Genomic DNA, 23,614 nt, shown 5'->3' on the forward strand with positions numbered 1-23,614 from the left:
ACACTGTCCTGGATGTAAAGCCTGGACATGGAGCTATCCATGGAGCTGAAGGCCTCGTCCTCCTCGGGGCTGGGGCAGAGGCGGAGGCAGCGGCTGGGGGGGCTGCGGGGGCTGTTGGTGTCTCTGTGGAAGACCAAGAGCTCGCTGGGTGAAGCCCTGAGGGACAGGTCGTCTGTGCTGAGAGGGGGGTTGGGGGAGCCGTATCTGCAGTGTGTGTTCTTGGCTCGGTCCCTCAGCTCGTCGGCCACAGACAGCTGGGACTGGTGGGCCCGCTCCGGGTGATAAAACTTGCACTTGACTCCATAAGTACATTTCTTTCCTGAAAGAAGGAAAATAAGTTAGTTATGAGCTCCACAGCTGGAGACCTGAAGAACACTGCATGTGTGTGTCTGCTGGGAACACACACGCTTCACAGACACATGGAGTGTGACCCAGCTTCCTCTCAGCCAGCAGATACTGTCGGCAGGCTGTGGCTCTGGAGACCAGAATCAGTCTCCACTCCAAATTAAGAGCATTACAAAGTCCTGAACTCGCCTTGGATTTATGATCCAGTTGTCTACTTTAATCTTTGCTACATTTGCTGTCTGTCTTCTACTATTTTGTTTGCATTGAGCAAAATGTGCTGATTTTGGAAGAGTTCTGGTTTGTGTTTGTTGTCAGTGTAGATGCAGGTTAGCAGGCTGTTTGAACCAGTCCTGTCGTACACACCCTCTCTAAACTCCATTCTCGTGTCTCAAGTAGCAGTATTAATTTGTCCCATGAATAATAACCTGGATTGACACACACTTTTTTATCAGAAGATGTGTCCTTATCACTTTTGTGATCCTGACTTTTCATATGTTTTTGTTTAATGTGAATGGTTTACTTTATGACTATCATCCCTTTTAAAAAACATGCCTCTCCATCATCCAGCATGCTGATGTTAGCATGGCTGCAGACAAATGAAGCCGTACAACCCTTGCAGCGAGCTGCCGCTGTTGTGCAGTTGTAATCCCCATTAGAGAAGGAGGGTGTAAACTGAGCAGTGTTGGGTCTGTTGTTGTGAAGCTGAGGAGTGAACTGACCGTAAGGACAGGGCTGCAGTTTGTTGTCTGGGCTCCACGGCTTCTTCAACAGGAAGTCATCGATGCTGGGGCCGTTTCTCCCCAGCGGATCATCTGGAGGCATGAACCTGCAGCAGGGAATGCACCGTGTTATTTTCAATCTGCTCTCTCACTTTCATCTCTATTACACCAAAGCGGTTCGCAGGCTGGCTGTATACAGCGCGCCGGTTCTTGGCCCCGAAAACTGGTTCCTATTTTGAACCAACAATCTGCTGGGCTGGAACAAGAACCTCATTCTTAAGAGAGTAACAAAGGCTGAAGCGAGATTGATCTGAGAAATAACAGTTCATGGCGAGGAGAAGAACGTTTTTACAAGCAGGGGAGCCAAGAAAACAAAGTGACTAGAACACAACCAAGCACATACATTATGTCCCGCGACATTAACCAGGCAGACGTGGGACATAGTATTGATTTTTCACCATCATTTTAAAGACTACTGTTGCTTTCATTACACATTTGAACAGAGGCACAAGTTTCTTTTTTGTACTGACTTTCAGGTGTAATCCACACAGGCTATACCAGTCTTCATATCAGATCACAAGGAAGATCACAGTGAAAAATAGGCAGATAAAATATGGCGCTAGAAAACTGCTTATGCCACAATGACAACAACAAGAATTAGTTTAATACATTTATAGGAATAGATTTAATATAAAATGTAATGCATTTTAACAAAAGTGTCATTGAGTTTGTTTGCTCAAAAATGATCAGCTTCTGTAACACTGAACTTGGAGCCCCCTGTGGCCTCCCTCCAAAACATGTTTTATTATAATACAATATCTTTACATTACATTACATTACATTGCATTTAGCTGACGCTTTTATCCAAAGCGACTTACAATACGTGCATTCGACCAGGAAGATACAACCTTTAAGAAAACAGAATCATATAAGTACATCAGGTTTCATAGAGCCAAACATTTCAAGTGCTACTCAACTGGCATTTAGAAAGCCAGCCCTTTATTAGTATATAAGTGCTTTGTTAGTAATTCTATCGCTCGAAGTGGAGTCTAAAGAGATGAGTTTTCAGTTTGCGTCGGAAGATGTGTAAGCTATCTGCTGTCCTGATTACAATGGGGAGCTCATTCCACCATTTTGGAGCCAGGATAGCAAACCCACGTGTTTTTGCTGACGGGAACTTGGGTCCCCCTCGCAGTGCGGGTGCAGCGAGCTGTTTGGCTGATGCAGAGCGGATATCTGATAGTATAACAGCAAAATCTGCGTTGTAACTTGGGTCAAAAATAACAGGAATGTTTTTTTTCAATAATATAATTAAGAAAACTGTAACTAAGTCTTTGACAACAATTATGTCACTAAAACAAACACCGATGATAGTATTTCAATGTTTTTGTGTGGGCAATGAAAATCTTGAACGCGTCTTTGTCACTTTAGTTAGTGGTTCTGTTGGAGGGGAGAGGGGTGGCTCTGCCTGTATTCTGTCAGTCTTACTTGTCATTAGCGAAGGAGTACATGAGCAGCCTCTCCTCGATGAACTTCTTCCACTGCGGGCTCTCTGTCTGCAGGTCTCTGTAGTTGTCGTTGGACACGATGATGCCGTCGGAGTCGAAGGCCAGCTTCACGATGTAGCGGTCGTCGTAGCACACCACCCTCTTCCCGTTCACGCAGCGAGACGGCGTGAACACCAGGATCTTCCTCCGCTCCAGCTCATGGAGAATGTGTTGATCTACGACAAAAATAATGATATTGTTTAATCATCATTATAAGGCTTATTATTAGGTGAAAGCATGGCAATCACCTGATCTGTAACAACAATAACACATGTCCACTCTAGTGGCCTCAATGCTTTCACATGTTCAGTGCTGTTAGAGGAGCTTGGTTTATTATGTGTTTGAAGTTTTCAATACAACTCAGTGGTTAATGAGAATGATTCAGGGTAATAATGATTCAGCACAAAGTCACACTTAAGCACAGCTACATCTATTGCATGTGTATCGCTGCATGTCCACTTCAGGTGTAGTTTACCCTGTTCTTTCTGATAGATGAGCTGAGCTGCCTCAGGGAAGCTGAAATAAGGATCAAGGATGCTTGATCCTTATTTCAGCTTCCCTGTTATGACAGTGAGCTTTGCACAGTGATCAAATGGTTTGAAAAGGAACTTGGAACTGAATAAATAAATAAAATACTGGGTTTCAGTTTTAGATTTTAAACTTCCTTGTTGTTTGATACTTTTAGTTAGACCGTGAAGGAGGGGAACTCCAGGCTGCCAGAGAGGAAGTGAAGAAGTTGTTAACTTACAAGATAGAGTGAAGTAAAAAGGATATTTGGTTTAGCTCACATGGTACACTTTTATCCAAAGCCACTTGCATGCGCTTCATTTGTTTGTACATGCATGCCTACGCAAATGTGGGGTTTTATATAGGCTATATATGTTCATGTACTGTATATATATTTGACCTTTTTTAAGAAAAGCAGTCTACGAACTGAGCATACTCTGTACTTACCTGCCTGAGAACAGAATCTGAGTTAAAAGTGAGAGAATAATAGGCAGAAAGTTGACTCCATGAATTGTATCGTTGCAATGTGTCTGCTGGGTATGAAGTCATTTATTTGCCATCATGTTTGCCATATCCCCTTCATTGTCTTGTTTTGCTGGCCCAGAAAGGGGACGTCACTGATGTGGGGGGAAGCAGGGTCTAGTGCTCTCGGTGCATCCTCTCACAGATCATTAAGTTGTAATACTCGTGCCAAATGTGGCTCGGCTACAATTCTGGGTGGTCCTGATTATAGGTGGTGAAATATGAAGGTTATTGCGGTTCAGCCTACACTCAATGCACCTGTCTTATAATAGAACACAACATGACAGTTGGGTGAGGTCAGACCTGAGCCTGGAGGGGAGGCCTGTGCTCACAGAGCTGAAAACTGTACTGAGGAACATTCTTATATCTGGAGGCTCTCTCCTCCAGCTCTTACCTGTGATGGGGGCCTCGGCCCGCGGCTGCTCCTTCCTCCACAGGGGGACGAACACGGTGATGTCTTGCAGCCCTCTGTCCCAGAACCAGCTCACTGCCAGCTGGAGGCCCTGGCATGAAAACACCTTCTTGTTGCCATGGCTACAAAAACACAGACACCACAGTCAACAAAAACAACTTCTCTTTTTTGTTTTCATGCACATAACGCACTTGCATCCCCTTTCCCCTTTTGGTGTCACAAGGCTCAGAGGTCTCTGAACCACAGATGTGCAGCGGCCGTCTGCTGACTGCAGCGTCACATCCTGAACCTGCAGAAGTAAAACTGCTCCTTCTACACCCTAATTTTATGTTTTATGTGATCATATGCACTCTCAAAACTGAAAAGTTGACTTTAATTAAATATATTATGTCAACAGATTTCACATAACTGTACTATTTGTAGAAATACAAATATGATATAACAACATGCTCTTCTTTTCTTCTTTTCTCATATCATTCCCTCCTCCTATTCTCCATATCATTTGTTTGAACACATTTTAACTCTGAACTTCCTTGTTTCCAATTGAGTCCATGTCAAACATTGTATGATAAGAACTGCACTCAGTATGGACAGTCCTCCTGCTGGGAAGATCAATGTGTGCACCCTTTCAGGCATAATGTAATCCTGAACTGATTGCAGAAAAAGTAAAAATTAGAGCGGCATATCATGTTTTTACTTCCCACATCTCTCAAGAGGAAGTGTGGTGCGATCAAATCTGTGAAGTGAAACAAAGTGTGACACTAATGGAGACGCTGGTATACCAACGGAAACCTATTTTAACCCTAAAGTAGAGGAGTAGAATTTTCTGTTACATAAACTTCTCTGCCTCACACCTCCATAAAGATGTCTGGCTGTGTACATTTACATACATACATACTTTGAGATACCTGTTCCCTATGTAAGGTTACGTTATACTTGTTATACTAAACTGTTTGACACTTTGCAGATAAAGATCTAACCTACAAAGATTCTCCAATTCTAAACTTTAAAATGGATATTTTGATAATGATGAAAACATCAGACACTGTGAACACTTACTTTATACTTTAAGAGCGTTTTAGAGTTGACAGAGTGTGTTAGTGATGTGTGAGTGTGGCGCACCTCATGGCCACGTTGCTCCCGTCTATGACAACAGCTCTGAAGCCTGCGGGGGGCTCTCTGGGGGGCCCGGCTCTGGGCTCTGCGGGCCCCGGGCTGCAGCCCCTGGGAACCAGCCGGGGGCTGTGGGGGCCGCTCCTGTTGCTGCCAGTGTGGCAGGTCTTTATCAGCTCCTCCAAGATGTCGTTGGTCTGGGCGTCATGGTGGAGGCTCTCCAGCACCCTCAGGATGTCACTGTGAGAATATCCCAGTTTGAGAAAGCGCTCCACTTTGACGTGCTGCTGCCGGTCCATCCTGTGTCCTCTCACTGTCTGTCTGTCTGGGGAATCCTCCGCGCCTCCTTATTCTGGCTCCTCAGCGTCTCCGAGGCAACGGCCTGTTGACAGGTGTCAGCAGGGATGGAGTTGACCTCTGTCAGTGTAAACAGGAAGCACAGCTGCAGTCACTCAGGCGGATAAAATCTGCTCTTCCTACCACAACCTCATGACTTCCAACGCACATGCAAACAGCGCTGATGTCACACTGCGTCAGAAACCCTGTCACACACACACACACACACACACACACACACACACACACACACACACACACACACACACACACACACACACACACACACACACACACACACACACACACACACACACACACACACACACACACACACACACACACACACACACACACACACACACACACACACACACACACACACACACACACACACACACACACACACACACACACACACACACACACACACACACACACATATCCCTGGGCCAAGTTTACCTCCAGTGTCACTCAGTGTGAGTTGGGAGTGTCGCTGTGTGGAAACCCCCCCGACAGATCACAATGTCAGGCTATAGCTCGCTGAATGAGTCAACCCACTTCTTCCACTTTTTTCCTCCCACAAGTAGAGCTATTCTGAGTACAAAACTTCAGCAAAGTTATGTCACGCTATTACACCTAAACAATGTGTCAACTTGACATTTGAAGTATGAGGAAAAGATAGGTTTAATATGAGCACCCTCCCCTTTGCATAGGGCTGGGCTTTGCAGAGGCTTGCTACAACTTGCAGCGAACCACTTCCTCTGCTACTGAGTCGACACTCAGTTCATCAACGAGGCCCTCACCCTCATGTTTTTCCCTGAAATGAAAAGATTATCTCTGCTTGATTGCCTCACTAGCTCCAGCAACCTTTGCTCTGTAGCTGCATACTGACTGCGACTCTCTGTCTGAAACACAACACGTCTGAACACGTTACAAACATCATTCACAATGAGCCTCATTCTGTACTTTCATGAAGCTGAGCTGGATCCTCTGTGTGTGTGTGTGTGTGTGAATGTGTGTGTGTGTGTGTGTGTGTGTGTGTGTGTGTGTGTGTGTGTGTGTGTGTGTGTGTGTGTGTGTGCGCGCGCTTGTGTGTGTGGGGGTGGGGGTGTGTGTGTGTGTGTGTGTGTGTGTGTGTGTGTGTGTGCACGTGTGTGTGTGTGTGTGTGTGTGTGTGTGTGTGCGTGCGCGCGCTTGTGTGTGGGGGTGGGGGTGTGTGTGTGTGTGTGTGTGTGTGTGTGCGTGCGCGCGCTTGTGTATGTGGGGGGGTGTGTGTGTGTGTGTGTGTGTGTGTGTGTGCACGTGTGTGTGTGTGTGTGTGTGTGTGTGTGTGTGTGTGTGTGTATGTGTGCACGTGTGTGTGTGTGTGTGTGTGTGTGTGTGTGTGTGTGTGTGTGTGTGTGTGTGTGTGTGTGTGTGTGTGTGTGTGTGTGTGTGTGTGTGTGTGTGTGTGTGTGTGTGTGTGTGTGTGTGTGTGTGTGTGAGCTGCTCTTATTACTCACAGGAGGAAGTAACTGCTCGTTGCTGAAAAACACCAGCAGTGAAGAGACCTGTGTGCATTAGTGATTTCTACTTCCTCATCAGGATCCTCAGGTGCTGAAGTAAAGCTGTGATGAAGCTGTACACTTTTATTAGTCATTCACACTGTTTATTTCAATTCTCATTTGCAGTTCATGTGTTCACTGGGACACATCCGTTACTGTAATTATTTCCAAGCCTTGTTGTACAGGTGAAACAAACAAGACCTAACATGTAAAGGGAGTTTCAGTGAAGATGGTTACAACTCCACTTAAACTGTCTCTGCCATCTAAAGCTCCAGGCTTGGTCATTCATTTTGGTCTCGGCTATTAGGAATCCTCTATTCAAACATAATATTGTTTCAATCGACATGAAAATAACAAAAAAGTTCATGCTTAACTCAAACCCGAGTCCTAACAGCAAAAATCACTCAAGCCCTGCGCACTATGAGTGCGCCAGAGATCAATACGACATAGTGGTTCACCACAGCTCATTTTGTTACATTAACATTGTTAAAAAGTTCCAGAAAAATACAACCCGACCATCATGTATAATGTGATGGAATTTATGTACACGTTTAAGCCATATCATATATTATAGTAGGCATTTGCTTAGAAATAGTATATTGACTGAGGTCTGTATCAAGCCTCTTTGAGACCCACCAAGATCAGATATCCTAGTTGATCAGCCTGCGAGCCTCAGGCCATGTGTTTTGTTATGTAGTAGCGAGGTATAATCATCACCGACAGATGGAAAGACAACAATAACAAGGAACTAATATTAATATTACCAAGTTACACAGAAATAGATACAAAAAATATAAGAACAAAGATAAAAGCATAAACGTTAAGATAGAAACGAAAACATGTTCACGGCAGTGTAAAAGCTATGAATGTGTCTGTAGTCCTCAACGTATGCGAGTATCCTCGTCATTCGGTTTGTGTCGCTGTGTCGATGCATAACGAAAGTAAACAGTCACATCTTATCAGGATAAGCAGGGCCGGCCCGTGGCACTGGCGTTATAGATGTTCGCCTAGGGCTGCGCTGGCAGCTCTGGTTGTGCTCATCCTAATTTTCGGCCTTGATGTAACAACATTCATAATTAAGTAAATGTAACACCCTTTTCACCCCGGTTACACTTTTCATTTGCCCTGTACGTTGGGAGCGCTTGTGAACTGTCAAGGGGGGGAGGGAGGGACACTGTGGACCTCTGTTTTGAGGCAACTTACATGATGCCGTTTAAAAAAGCGAATGGAGCCTGATTGTCACTCAAATGTGGGACATAGGCTGTGTCTCACTTCGGTTATTTCTCATTTCCTCGCTCCTCGGTGTCGGTATCACCGGAAGTTGATTTGTCTGCGCCATCTTGAGTACCGTCCCAGTCATAGATATATATAAACACTAGATGACTCACCCACGCTGCTGGCCAATGGAGACTGACGTTGCCACATGGCCGCCATCTTGCTACAGGTAGACCTCTCATTCATAACATTATAGTTTACTATTTAAATAACTATAGCGTGCTCAATTTTCATCCAATTTTCAAACGGTTTGGTTTTTTATAAACATCAAAGGTGTAGTTATGATACTGCATACTTATAATCATGGACTTTCTTATGAAAATAACATTAAGCAGATAAAGCAATAGCTATACACACACACAGTATTTATATTTACCGGTGTATATATATATATATATATATCCATTTATTTTATTACATTGTTAATATTTAAAATAAATTATAAAACATATAAAAATCGGTCTCATGTTACCACTCTGTAAGCCAAGAGTTGTTCATTTAGCAATGCCTTAGCTTGAAGAACAGGGACACAACTAATGACAATAGCATATGGTGGTATATTATTTAGATATTCACACCTTTATCAGAGGAACCAAACCAACATAAAATTATCTCACAGACAGGCCAGTTCTGTGTCATTGATAACAATTATTTTGACATAAGATCTTCATATCGTCCTAGTTTTGTATTTAGTTTCTAGATTTGTAAACAAATCCAGAACCTTTGAAATACGTTACCACTTCACAGCACATCATAGACCTTCCTGGGTAACACAGAGATAAAGGATTTAATATGACAAGCCATATTATGCTCTCATTTGTTAGTGACATTCCACATGCAAATAAGATAAGATAAGATGGTACTTTATTGATCCCAATTTGGGATTTTTTGTTTTGTTACAGCAGCATAAGGGACAACGCAAATTACAATAAATTAGAAAAAAGAAAGAAAAAGAAAGAAAAGAAAGACAGAGGAAAATATACATGTTGCATTGGCAGGATATTATATATATCTAATATATATATATATATATATATATATAAGGCATATGGAATATTAATGTTAAATATTAAATATTGAACAGATTATATATGTGTAAAATGTACAGCGAGGTTTTATTCCAAGAAAAACTATGGAGCAGAGAGTTCTCTTCCAGCCAGAGGTGATTTATTGTACAGAGTTATTGCAGTGGGCAGGAATGTGTTCCTGTATCGGTCCTTGTGACAAGGGAGCTGCAGCAGTCTGTTGGAGAAGGAGCTCCGCTGACTGTCCAGCTGCAGGTGGAGAGGATGGGTGGGGTTATCCATGATGGACAACAGCCTGTTCAGTGTCCTCCTCTCTACCACAGCTTCAAAGGGGTCCAGCTTGATGCCGATGACAGACCCAGCTTTCCTGATCAGTTTATTGATCTTGCTGGTGTCACCGGCTCTGATGCTGCCCCTCCAGCAAAGAAGAGTGCACTGGCTACAACAGACCGGTAGAAGATCTCCAGCATCTTGCTGCACATGTGGAAGGATCTCAGCTTCCTCAGAAAGTAGAGTCTGCTCATCCCCTTCTTGTGCACAGCGTCAGTGTTGATCTTCCAGTTCAGCCCATTGTCTAAATGGACTCCCAGGTACTTGTAATCCTCCACAACAGCCACATCCTCTCCCAGAATGCACAGGGGCTGAGAAGACGTCCTCACCCTCCTGAAATCAATGACCATCTATCTGGTATTGGCCACATTCAGAATACTCACAACATTAGGCTGAGGTTCATCTTCCGCTCTTCTTGAATTGGTTGTGCTTCTTTTTGCTTCCGGCTAAAATAAACATAATTAAAGACATTTTGAGTGTTTAAAATGTGCTGCAATACACAACACATTATTTATTCCTAAACTTGCAGAAAGAAAAACTAAAGTGTGACATTTATTCACATATTTATATATCAATCTTATACACCTTGAATTCTGTTTGGCCAATGATACACATACCCTTTGAAGATGAGCTGGGAAGTTGAATACTGTTGGCACAACACCATCTTTAAGCCGGACAGTCTGCCCCGTCCTGTCAAAGTCCTCACTCCTGAAGTGCTCACTGCAGAGCAGTGTCCTGCCAGAGGAAACAAAAGCGTCCCTTCTTAGGGCAACTTCCCTACTGCCTCCTCCTCTCTCCGGTTTTGGGAAACCTTAAAAACATGAGAAAGGTAGCCAGATATATAAATTATTGTCAACATTGTCCTCCCTTCTTTCCTTTAACATTAAGGGTAAAAATACACAACGAAATTATCATATGTTTGGGGTAATTGTATGTATGTATGTAATGTATGTATGTATACTTTATAAATAAGACAACCACACTAAGAGTTATAAAAAAGGTGTCCAAAAGAAACATTAAATAATTGTGTAAAGAAATGGTAGCAACATATTCTAAAGAGGCTGGGTCAACATCAATCTTGCAATACTATTGACTCACATCGCCCCACTGATCCTGTGTAGCAGGACTTGTAATGTACATACATCCACTAAGTAATTAACGATTATCCTAATTATAGTCATAATATTGTCATATCTTACACATGAAAGGTGATTCCACGGGTTCTTGTTTGCAGACTGCGGCGATTAGAGCATCCGTAGGCTGCACAAAACTCCGGCATAGTCAGGTACTTCTGGAAACACAAAGCCAGCAATTTCCTGTATCATAATTTATCTAAAATGTAAGATGTTTTTAACAAGCCAAACCACTTGGAAGAAATCATGTGTAACTTAACCCTCCGGTATCATTCGATTGGACTACGCAAATTAGTAATTGGAGACAAAAATGTCCACTGCAAAAGACTTTGATAAAAACATACTAAAAATGTAATCATTTTCAGGATTTTAACCCTTTAAATGCCATTTTGAATACATGAAACCGCTGTTTATTTTCATGATGAAAACAGAGAAAATGAGTTATTTTCCAAAAAATACATATATGGTGACTGGCTCTTTTTTTTTTATAACAGTCTTGGATATGTCAAAGATTAGCAACAACATTGATTTTGATTGATTACTAGTTTTTGCACAAAATCAGATTAAACAAAAAACTCACATTAGCCACTCGCGGACAAAAATGTCCCATCCACTCCCATTATAACCACATATTTTGATCTCTCTGCCATACCGGTATAAAATCATGCATTTTATAATGTCAGAGTTTTATATTGGAGGAAAATAGTTCAATGTGTCCTTTTTACTGTATATCACCAGATGTGACATTTAACCATTGAATTACATGCTTGTCATTTCTTGGTTTCTGTGCCTGTTGTATAATCTTTGACATATCCAATACAATACAATTTTATTTATAAAGCACTTTAAACCTCCAGACCAAAGTGCTGTACAGGCAAATAAATAAAACAAAGCTTACAAAAAAGTAACACAGCTCAGCTCACACACCATAAAACAAGTACAAGTAAAAACAAAAAACAATTTAAATGCAAAAAAGTAACACTCTAAAGATGTTGAAACGCCAAATGTTAAAATGCTAAGGAGAAGAGGTGGGTTTTAAGAAGCGATTTAAAATTCAGGAGCAGTTGGTCCGCTGACCTGAGAGGGCGGTTCGGCATGTAATGGTGTAGCAGCTCAGCAAGGTATGGTGGGGTCATGCCATTTAGGGATTTAAAAGTAAATAAAAGAATTTTAAAATGGATCCTAAAATAAATTGGCAGCCAGTGGAGAGAAGCTAAGACAGGGAAAATGTGGTCATACTTCCGTGTGCCACTTAAGAGCCTTGCTGCGGCATTTTGCACCCGCTGCAGTCGTGCGAGGGAGGACCCACTGACCCCCATGTAGAGAGAGTTACAGTAGTCTAGCCGGGTGGTGACAAAGGCATGGATTACTGTCTCAAACTGCTGTCTGGAGAGAAAAGGTTTTACTTTGGCTAGCTGCCTCAGGTGACAAAAGCTCGTTTTTACCACCGACTTAATCTGACTCTCAAGTTTGAGTTCACGGTCCATTTTAATACCAGGGTTCATAATGGTGGGCTTGGTGTACTGATGCAAGACTGTGATCAAAACAAACCCCCCCAACATTTATTATATGGAAAATAACTGTCTTTTTGTGCATGTTTTTCATAGAAAACACAGATTCATGTTTTCAAACTGGCAGTTCAAGGGTTAAAATCCTGAACATAATTTAACATTTGGTATTTTTGATCAGGACTGAAGTTGATTGAAGGATTGAACCCCTAAAAGTTAAAACAAATGGTAATCCATTTTAGAGCAGTTTTTGGAAGTGGACATTTTTGTCCCGAATGACTAATGTGTGACCTTTTTGTTCAATCTGATTTTGTGCAAAAACTAATAATGCAAAAAAATCTATTTTGTTACTAATCTTTGACATATCCAAGACTGTTATATAAAAAAAAAGAGCCAGTCCCCAGATATGTATTTTTTGGAAAATAACTCATTTTCTCTGTTTTCATCATGATAAAAAACAGCGGTTTCATGTATTCGAAATGACATTTAAAGGGTTAAAATCCTGAAAATGATTACATATTTGGTATTTTCTATTAGGGCGGAAGTTGGTTTAAAGATTGGACCCAAATAAGTTGTGAAAAAAACCTTTTAATATAATGTTTTTATCAAACTATTTTGCAGTGGACATTTTCTTCTCGAATGACTAATTTGCGTAGTCGATTTGTTACACAGTGAATTAAAGACCGATTTGAAAAATTGAAATTGGAATTCCAAAATAGATCGAGAAAATAGCCTTGTTACAAAAAATCAGGCCATTTGCACCAACAGAACCAAAGTGATTGCAAAATGAAAAGTGAAAAATGACCCATATGGACAAAAACGTCCACAGTGATACCGGAGGTTATGTTGAAAAGAAAGCGCAGTTCTGCCTCTCCCACTGGTGTAAAGTTGCTGGGTCAACTTTGTAATACTAGGTCTAACTCACAGCCTCTTGTTATTAGCCAGTAGGGGTGTAACGGTTCACAAACATTTCGGTTCGGTACGGACCTCGGTTTTTAGGTCACGGTTCGGTTCGGTACGTTTTCAGTACAGCAGAAAAAATTATCACAAAACATAAAATATATATATATATTTTTGTATTATTATTAAACTGTGAATAATGTAGTCACTCAAATAAATACAAAATATAATAAAAAATAAACATTAAGGTGCAGCATTTTGATGAACTGAAATAATCTGTATTTGAACTTTACTGTACTAGTACTCACAAAACATAAACTATTAGTTTTTTTTTTTTATTATTATTAAACTGTGAATATTCACTCAAATAAATACAAAATATCATAAAATAAACATTAAGGTGCAGCACTTCGATGAACTGAAATAATCTGTATTTGAACTTTACTGTACTAGTACCTAAGCAGCCAGTTTGACATTATGACTTGATTATCATTGTATTTTCATGTTTTTTTAAAGAAAAATTAACTTGTCCATATTGCTTGCCGAAAGGGCAGATCTGCTGGCACTAACAATGTCTCCTGCTGTGGAGAACACCCTCTCGCTAGGGACAGAGATAGCAGATACAGCCAGGTAGCACTTTGCTAAAATGGCAACATAAGGATATTTGGCGTTTGTAATAGCTTTGGCTCAGTCTGAACTTTTTGCGAGTGGTGGAGGCTTAAATGCTAGCGGGAGTTGGGTTTGCACTTCAGTCTTTTTTCTTTTGGTACCGGTGATATTCACGTTCGGGTGATGCCTTTTCAAATGAGTGTGCAAGTTTGTTGTATTGCCAGCCGCGTAACCAATTTTAGTTGAAAAATGCCAACAAACAGCTTTGGTTTGGTCCACCTGTCTTTGTCCGTCATCCTTGTACGTAACTGGAAAACCAAAATGTTCCCAAACCGGAGACTTCAATGATGCTGGAGGATTTTCGAGCTCAACTTTATCTGCGTACGCCATTTCGACAGTTCCAAATTACTGACTAAATGAACGCATCCCTCTGACCAGCTCTCATAGTATGCCTCTCGTCCAATGAAATGACTTGCTCGCTCTATGACGCGTTGAACCCAATGTGAGCAAATTACTCTGAATTACACCTGAGATTACTTCCAAAAAGTTGTTCACGTTCTCAATTTTTTACGTTTAACGTTATATTCTTTCGGTACACTTTGGTACACACGTGCACCGAACCGAAGGGCCCGTACCGAATAATTTCGGTACGGGTACGTGTACCGTTACACCCCTATTAGCCAGCTAATAAATACAACCACATACACAAAGAAAAGCTGCAATTTCAACATGTCCAAGCATCCTGTATCATAGCCATGCTAATAACGTTTATAATAAACCAAACCGCTTGTAAATCAGTCAAGATTTCAGTGAGTTAAGAGTATTTGTGTGCAGATCACTCACCTTACAATAGCTACCATAGCGCGCTGGAAAATCTCCCATGAGCCATCTAGTGTTTATATATATCCCAGTGGCCTTATTTGTGCCGGAGGACCGAGGAGCGAGGGTCGATAGTCGAGGAACTACCGAACCATCCTCCGGTGGAATCCTCAGACACTCGCCCCGCCCCCTTACTGTGTATCGCTCACTGATTGGACGAAGCAGCGCATGCACTGATCTGATGCTTCTTGACATGAGAGCAGTTTCCCGGTGGAGTGAAAAAAATACATGAAATTCAAGGGACTCACTCCTCAGTTTATACAGTGTTTTGTTTCAATTAATGTATCGTTTAGTTACATTTGTGATATATCTGAACAACAAAGTGGTCAAAAATAATTAAATTCATTTATTGGAAATATTTTCATGATCGCTTTTTCGTTTTACATTTTCATTTATTGTCATTTCCATTCAGTCAGTCATTAAGTACTATTTAAAATGTTAATGTGCTACATATCCACACAAACAAACAAAGTGTGCAGTCCAATGAATATTAATCTGGGTTTTGATAGATAACATATCTCTTTTTCTTCTCTCAATTATTTTATTTATTTTGTGCACTCTAATCAATATTAATCAAACTATTGTTCGTTTATACATTTTAAGAATGGCTTTTTATCTTTTTTGAGAATAATTTCTTATTTTATTTAGTATAATTGGGTCTACAACAGATGATACAAATGTTTGTCTCAGTAAATGTGTAGGCCTACTACCAGAGAGGGGGGGTGTGAAAATAACGGTGACAGAGCTGGCTGCTGTCAGACGATCAGCTGTGCCAACCCAGTCTCACAAAAAAACGTGTAATAACTACGTTGATCCACAATTTGGGACGTAGTATTTCTACAAAAACGCCTCTGAAATTGTAAGATCCCTAAGTTTTTTTTCGCCATTAATTTCCAATGGCTGGCGTCTATGTCACGTGATCTTCAAATTTCTCCCTGCAGAAAAAAAAACATGGCCGACATTCGTTTTATTCTCGGTGGAAAATGCCTATTTTAAGGTTAGTTTGGCCATTAAAATGCGTGTTGATGTCATTTGATGCGAGAAGTAACAGTTGTTATTTCAGATTATGTGTGCAGTGGATGTACATGATCTTTAGTTTGCTAGTTATTACGAGGATTACTTCAGGAAATTGTGTCAATACAACGTTTTCATTGTTACCAAGGTGGTTGCTAGGGACGCTGCTATTGATATTATTTCTGTTATGTTGTGTAACTGTTTAATGGTGTTATCTGTATTGCTACCCCCTTCCCCGTCAATTTATAGTGTTGGTCTACAGCGCAAACGTATTAGTTTAACCAAATCTGCATCTAAAATTGTGGCATACGTTATTTTCCCTGCATGCAGCCGAACCGTGTATTAAAATGCCGTTATGTGATGACTTTCAAAGAGAAAAGCAAGCATACTCGGAATAAAGTATTATTATTATTTTTTTTTATGTTTTCGGTCTGTTTCCGGTATTTGTTTATGACGATGTGATGTGAGATGTGAGACTGGGTTGGAGAATTGCACAGGGGAAAATAACGTATCTATGCCACAATTTTAGATGCAGATTTTGTTAAACTAATACGTTTGCGCTGTGGACCAACACTATAAATTGACGGGGAAGGGGGTAGCAATAAAGATAACACGCCGACACCATGTTTGACACCTGTCTCGCCGGGGGTCCTGCCAACTCTGTGTCCTGTCCTGTTGGGGTTTCCGCCGACACCTATTCCGCCGGGGGTCCTGCCAACTCTGTGTCTTGTTCCGCTGGGGGTCCTGCCAGCACCATGTCCTGTCCCATTGGGGGTCCCGCCGACTACTATCCCGCCGGGGGTCCTGCCAACCCCATGTCCTGTTCCGTTGGGGGTTCTGCCGACATCTGTCCTGCCGGGGGACCTGCCAACTCCTTGTCCTGTTCTGTTGGGGGTCCCTCCGACACCTGATCCGCCGGGGGTCCTGCCGACTCCATGTCCTGTTCCGTTGAGGGTCCAGCTGACATCTGTTTCATCGGGGGTCCTGCCAGAGGGGACTACTTTCTGTCGGATGTGTAGCTTCATTGGAAATAACTTTAATGAGTCAGCAGCATAGTCAGCTAGTAACCTACGTTTGGTTTTAATACCCAATATATTTGATGTCCATGTCCTTTCGTCTATGAATTAACACATACATTGAAATAATAAGTAGGCTAATATCCCTGTAGTCTATGACAAGCCAAAACAGCTGCATACATTGGGTCGAGCCAGTGCAGTCAAATGTTGGAAAATATGTAATATGTTTCATTACAGTAAAGTTGTTGCTGTAAATAACTAACATATGAGGACATAAGTAACAATATCACATCCTGTAATACTTCTGAAACAATTTGTTCCAGTGCCAACGAGTTTAAACTCTGTGGATAAATACAATTCTGCAGATTGCAACATAAGAAGTTACTTTGAGTAAATGTACAGGCCCCATAGACGTTTAACGTGACATTTCTCTTGATATGTAGTCCATATTCAATGATTATTTGAAGATATTTAGATGATGTCCCATCCGGGGAGAACACAGAGACCTACAGCTCCTGACAGGATGTCCACACCTGTGAAGTCTCTGTGTGTGTGGACACCTCGGTCAGATGCACAGATATGTAGGGAGGCTGTGGCTCAGTGAGATAGTGCACTGATCAGGGGAGCACTGGTTCAATCCTTATTGCAGTCAGCATGTCATTGTGTCCTTGGGAAAGACACTTCACCCTAAATTGCTCCTGTGGGGAATGTCCACAGTAATGAATGTATGTGGTGTATGTAAGTCGCTTTGTATAAAAGCGTGTAAAAAGTGACATGTAATGTAATGTCCTGCCAGTTTAACCTCCTCTAATGCCTGTAACTCCTCCTATTGATAATAAAGATAATATTGGGAGGGATGAAACCCTCTTTAATGGTCACACATGCAGAGCACACAGTACACACACAGTGACATTTGGCCTGTGTACTGGAGCTCTTTGAGTGTCAGTTCAAACATAATAACACAAATAATTATGCTTTTTTTTCTTTTTACATTTTAGTGTGTTAGCAACTGAAAATAACTGTAACCTGAGTTCAAACGTGTATTCGAAAAATTCAACACGATGACTTTGTATGTCATAAAAAAGCCATAGTATACTATTCCATAAAAGATTCAAAACAGTATGTCATTAAAACTCACAAAATATTACCTCATAAAAGAGTTATTACTTATTGTATGTCATAACAAAGTCACAGTACAGTATGCCTTCAAATAATTGATAAAATAATTTGTCATACTTTTTCCTTACAATAGTATGTAAAATATCATAGTATAGCATCTCAAAAAGGTTGTCAATACAAATAATTGATAATATAGTACGTCATAAAAACTCAATAGTAAAGTATACCATAAAAAAGACTATTTAGTATATCATTTAAGAGTCCCTTAATAGTGCACCACAAAAGGGCCTTTATTACAGCCCCTGCCTAACCTCTGATATCAGGAATGCCTTTGCCTGTTATTACTATTCTCCGTTTGTCCTTAAAGGTATCACAGGAGCTGCAGATCAGAGCACCTGGCCCGAGTCTCAGCTCCTCTCTGACCTTTGTTGTTGTCACTGATGGACATAGGCCTACTGATAATCTGTGGCTTTAACAGCATTTTTTGTGTCTTCCTGACTTGGCACAATACATACAATTATCATATTATATTTCATCAGGGGCAGAATAACTATATTTCATGTTATAAGTGACCACAAGGGATTAAAAACATTTGCAAAGAGATTGTCTTGAAGTCTGATTGCTGCAATATTCATCATACTGAAGATGTTGACTCCAATTGTTTTCTACAAATATATTACTACCGTATCTTTCCTGCTGCAGGATGTGTGTTGAACTTCAGTATACAAAGTAATATTATGTAAACACAATCACATGAAAACGTTCTCATCATTTATCTCTATAGTATTGCTGGGCAACTTCAGCTCTATGTTATGTTGTAGGCACATCACCTTAATTGAAATCCATACACCTTTTGCCTGAATTTGCTGTATAACTTTCACTTTCTTTGGTTCAATACTTTTAGTTTTTGTTGACATTAGTAGGTAAACCCACCAGAGGGCGCCATTCCCTCTCCTTGCTGCTGACCTGGTGGGTGTTTACTTCATGTAGAGCACTTTTTATCACGCGTCAGCTGACTCAAGAGGAAGATAGAAACGAAATAGAGATGTGTCACTCTGCTCTGCGTCTAGGGGTGCGTCTCACTTCGGTTATTTTTTATTTCCTCGTTTTTCGGTCTCCGTATCACCGGAAGTTGATTTGTCTACGCCAGGGGTATTGGTTATGGCTAGAAAGGATCCGTATAAATATGACGTCACATTCTCGTTGTAACTATCGTTGTAATCGGAGCGGCTCGGAAACACATCTACAGCAGTAACATGATGCAACATGCACATTAATGCAGCAGCAATATTAATAGAGAAACATCAGACATAATAGTAAAACACTGCAAGGGAACATTTTATTGCACCAGGAGCTATCTTGGGACTGTTACTGCGACAAAGTTCACTTGCCTGTGAATAAAAAATAAACCATAGTGTTGGTGATCTACAGTGTTGTCATTCTTCTTTGAACAGCAGCAAGACCGCTAACACCCTATTTCAACAATCACATTCCCTGTCATTGACATAATTAATAGATAGTTTAGCTTCTCACCATCATTTGCTGTGGCCCACTGATGTTAACGATCGTAACTGAAAGGCTGCATGCCAAACGTAAACATTCAGCAACGAGACATTCAGCCAAACTCTCGCGAGAGTTTTACACAAGACGGATCCTTTCTAGCCATAACCGCCTTGTAACCCCTCCCCCGGCCATGGCGCGAGCGTTGAAATATGATTGGCGGTGATTTCATTTGAACGGTACGGCACAAAACGAGAAGCATTCGGACCCAAGTACTGAAGGAATGAGGTATTTGCGGTCTACAATGACAGATAAGAAACTGTCAAGTTTGGCTCTACTCAGCATTGAATCAAAACGTACTAAAGCTTTGGATCTTACTAATTTTGTGAGGCGTTTTGCTGAACAAAATGGTAATCGCCGCATTCAGCTGTTATAGACATGTCAACTTAATGCTCTGCTCACGGATGAGCATACACAACTGTTAAGATGATGACCTTACGTGTGTAAATATATTTTTTTCTTTGTGGGGGTCTGCCCCAAAAAAACAGTTTTAAGTCCTGAGAAAGTCAAATAAGACTGTGTAAAACTACACTGCCCTGCCAAAAAAAAGTAACCACTTTGATTTAATTAGGCCAGTAGGTAAGGTATTTCCACTGGATAATAACTGAAGTATAAAAGAATGCATGACTGAAGTGATGGAGAGTAGAGACCATGTTTGAAGGCAAACAAAAAGAGGAAATAATCAACAAATCAATCAAGCAAATCTCCCTCTCAGATTCCACAGCAACCAGAAGAACATAAATACTTCCTGGTGATTTGATTAATCAGCTTTGTGATGGAATAAAAAAATGTACAGTGCATTTACTTAGCTGTGGATGAGTCCATTGACACCACTGACAATGCTCAGTTGCTGATGTTTGTGAGTTTTTATGATTACATTCATAGCCGTGGGAACATGTTTCAAATGGGGGGTGCTGTGGGGATGACACCAGGGCAGGTTCTGACCAATTTGCTGCCCTAGGCAAGATTTTAGCTGGCAATGAAAAACCTCTACAAAAGAGCAATACAGCTACACAAAGAGATAAGTATTGACATGGTGGACAGCTTATATACAAATGCTTAAAATGTATTTAGTACTGCATGAACATGTTATAATTGGGGGGTGGACTTCACATCCTCTAGGGGGGTCTGGGGGTATGTCCCACAGGGAAGATTTTTCTAAAAGTAAGTAAAATGCTTCAATCTGGTGCACTTTGAGTGCCCAATTACTAGAGACTGTTCTAGGGGGTACAACTCTAAACACCCATTTGAAAAAGATCGGTTTGCATTTTATTAATCAAATAAGTGTGAACATTTCCAATAACCTACCATAGCCAATAACAAATAAATGTAGGCTAACGTATGTTATTTTTGTTGTTCATTTATATCTTAGTTAACATTTATTTATTTATGCATATTTTTAAATCTCTCCAGTTTTAAACGATATTTTTGGTTTACTGTCCTATAGTATACATTGGAATGATTTCAAACCTGTTTTTATTTATCCTAATAATTATAAAGGTGTGCCTTGGAAATATTTGTTGACATAAATTGTGATCAAAACGTTTGAGACTCACTGAGATAACTTAGACTAAAGTGAACTATCCAAACCCTCAGAGTCCTTTAACTCACTCTCCCTCCACATTATTGTAGAAACAGCTTCTTATATCCGTTAGCGGAGCAGAAGCTAACAACCCCCCCCCCTCTCTATCTATCTATCGATCTCTCCCTCTCACTTTAGCTGTGAGCTGCGGGCGCCTGATAAGCCAACATCCCCCACTTTCATCACTTACAGCGGCCATCGTAAGGGGCAAATGGAAAATGTAACCGGGGTGAAAAGGGTGTTATCTTTATTTAATTATGAATGTTGTTACATCAAGGCTGGAAATTCGTTTTTTTTTTCAATTATATTTGTATTTAATCTTTTGGAAGTGCAGATCCCCTGTCCTCCACCAGGGGGTGCTGCAGCACCCTCAGCACCCCTACTTCCCACGGCCCTGATTACATTACATTACATTGCATTTAGCTGACGCTTTTATCCAAAGCCACTTACAATAAGTGTATTCGACCAGGAAGATACAACCTTGAAGAAAACAGAATCATATAAGTACATCAGGTTTCATAGAGCCACACATTTCAAGTGCTACTCAACTGGATTTAGATAAGCCAGTCCTTTATTAGTATATAAGTGCTTTGTTGGTAATTCAATCGCTCAAAGTGGAGTCTAAAGAGATGAGTTTTCAGTCTGCGAGTTTTTCAGTCTGAGCTCATTCCACCATTTTGGAGCCAGGATAGCAAACCCACAAGTTTTTGCTGATGGGAACTTGGGTCCCCCTCGCAGTGCGGGTGCAGCGAGCTGTTTGGCTGATGCAGAGCGGAGTGCACGTGCTGGGGTGTACGGTTTAACCATGTCCTGGATGTAGGAAGGGCCAGATCCATTCGCAGCATGGTACGCAAGCACCAGAGTCTTGAAGTGGATTCTGGCAGTTACTGGAAGCCAGTGAAGGGAGCGGAGGAGCGGCGTGGTGTGGGAGAATTTAGCAAAGTTGAAGACCAGACGAGCAGCTGCATTCTGGATGAGCTGCAGAGGTCGGATGGCACATGCAGGTAGACCAGCCAGGAGGGAGTTGCAGTAGTCTAGGCGTGAGATGACGAGAGCCTGGACCAGAACCTGCGCTGATTTCTGAGTCAACTGGGGACGTATCCTCCTGATGTTGTAAAGCGTGTATCTGCAGCAGCGGGTTGTAGCAGCAATGTTTGCAGTGAAGGACAGTTTGTTATCTAGGATCACACCCAGATTCCTTGCAGTCTGAGTCGGGGAAACAACAGAGGTGCCGATGTTGATTGTTAGGTCAAGAGTGGGACAATCTTTTCCCGGAAGGAAAAGCAGTTCAGTCTTGTCAAGGTTGAACTTGAGGTGATGAGCAGACATCCACCGAGAGATGTCTGCTAGGCAAGCAGAGATGCGTGCGACGACCTGGGTCTCTGAGCGGGGAAAGGCCAGAATTAGTTGGGTGTCGTCAGCGTAGCAGTGGTATGAAACACCATGCGGGCTAATGACAGACCCGAGCGAGTTTGTGTACAAGGAGAAGAGGAGGGGACCAAAAACAGAGCCCTGAGGGACCCCTGTAGTTAATTGACAAGGGTCGGACTCGGACTCTCTCCAAGTAACCCTGTAGGTGCGGTCTTTGAGGTATGAGGTGAGGAGGGAAAGTGCAGAGCCTGAAACTCCAAGTTCTTGCGAGTGCGAAGGAGGACCTGATGGTTCACCGTGTCGAATGCAGCAGACAGGTCCAGAAGGATGATGACAGAGGAGAGGGAGGCTGCTTTAGCAGTGTGCAGTCCCTCAGAAACAGCAAGGAGAGCAGTTTCTGTTGAGTGACCTGCCTTGAAACCAGACTGGTGCGGATGCAGAAGGTTGTTCTGATGGAGATAACAGGAGAGTTGTTTAAAGACAGCGCGTTCAAGTGTTTTAGACAGGAACGGGAGGAGAGAGACAGGCCTGTAGTTTATAACATCAGACGGGTTGAGAGTGGGATTCTTTAGGAGAGGGTTTACTCTTGCCTCCTTGAGACTGTTTGGAAAGTGACCAGAAGTTAGAGAAGAGTTGATGAAATGGGTGAGAAACGGTAGAATATCAGGAGCGATAGTCTGAAGGAGGTTTGAGGGGATAGGGTCCAGAGGACAGGTGGTAGGACGGGCAGAGGTAATGAGGGTAAGAACCTCACTTGGAGAGAGAGGGGAGAAGGAGGTCAGTGTGTGGGTGAAAGGTGGGTCTGGTGACCCAGCGGTGAGTAAAGGTGAGTCAGAAAAAGAAGAGCGAATATCATCAACCTTTTGATGATGAGACAAAGGGGGAGTTTGTTGAAGATGTGTTGGGCCTGACGAACCTCAGTGGACACACAAGGGGGCAAGACATTTATAAAGCAATAATGGGAATGCTGAATGAAAGAGGGAGCAGCTGCCTTTATTCACAACTGTGCAGCTCTTACACTGCGACTCTGAGGGATCAAGCACAGACACAATGAAAACTGCTGCATACAGGTTATTTTTGTTTTTGCAACCTCGTGTTAAGAATCTTGTTGCAATTGTTTAAAAGTTTGAATGACCGTAATAAACGGACATTTGTCTTATTAAAAAAATGTGTTTGGACCTTTAAGATTTGTATTTGCTTTAGAGTATTGAGAAACCTCTCTTGCCTCTCTCCATGCTTCCCTGG

At 41.7% G+C, this 23,614-nt stretch overlaps 1 protein-coding gene and 1 long non-coding RNA gene across 3 annotated transcripts in view; both read right to left on the reverse strand.

The window, feature by feature from the left end:
* LOC307016206 (endoribonuclease ZC3H12A-like) overlaps positions 1-5,952 on the reverse strand; it is a gene marked incomplete at its 3' end in the record, with an annotated part of 7,889 nt that extends 1,937 nt beyond the window's left edge. The window contains exons 1-5 of the mRNA XM_079645249.1: positions 5,175-5,952; positions 4,035-4,174; positions 2,553-2,787; positions 1,065-1,171; positions 3-319 (exon numbers count right to left, since the gene is read on the reverse strand). Coding sequence (XP_079501375.1) covers positions 3-319; positions 1,065-1,171; positions 2,553-2,787; positions 4,035-4,174; positions 5,175-5,464 — 1,089 coding nt within the window. The 5' untranslated portion in view covers positions 5,465-5,952. The remainder of the gene's footprint in view (positions 1-2; positions 320-1,064; positions 1,172-2,552; positions 2,788-4,034; positions 4,175-5,174) is intronic.
* A 3,371-nt stretch (positions 5,953-9,323) lies between these two features.
* LOC307014018 lies at positions 9,324-14,763 on the reverse strand. Of its 2 annotated transcripts, XR_013801135.1 has the most exons (4): positions 14,672-14,763; positions 10,878-10,969; positions 10,296-10,489; positions 9,324-10,124 (listed from the first exon to the last, which is right to left on the reverse strand). It is a non-coding gene; the product is annotated as an uncharacterized lncRNA (long non-coding RNA). The 2 variants fall into 2 exon arrangements; XR_013801136.1 differs by lacking the exon at positions 14,672-14,763 and having other exon boundaries at positions 10,878-11,109.
* Positions 14,764-23,614: the final 8,851 nt, after the last annotated feature.

This window comes from Notothenia rossii, assembly GCF_949606895.1.
Source record: "Notothenia rossii genome assembly, chromosome: 8".
NCBI classification, from domain to species: Eukaryota; Metazoa; Chordata; class Actinopteri; order Perciformes; family Nototheniidae; genus Notothenia; species Notothenia rossii.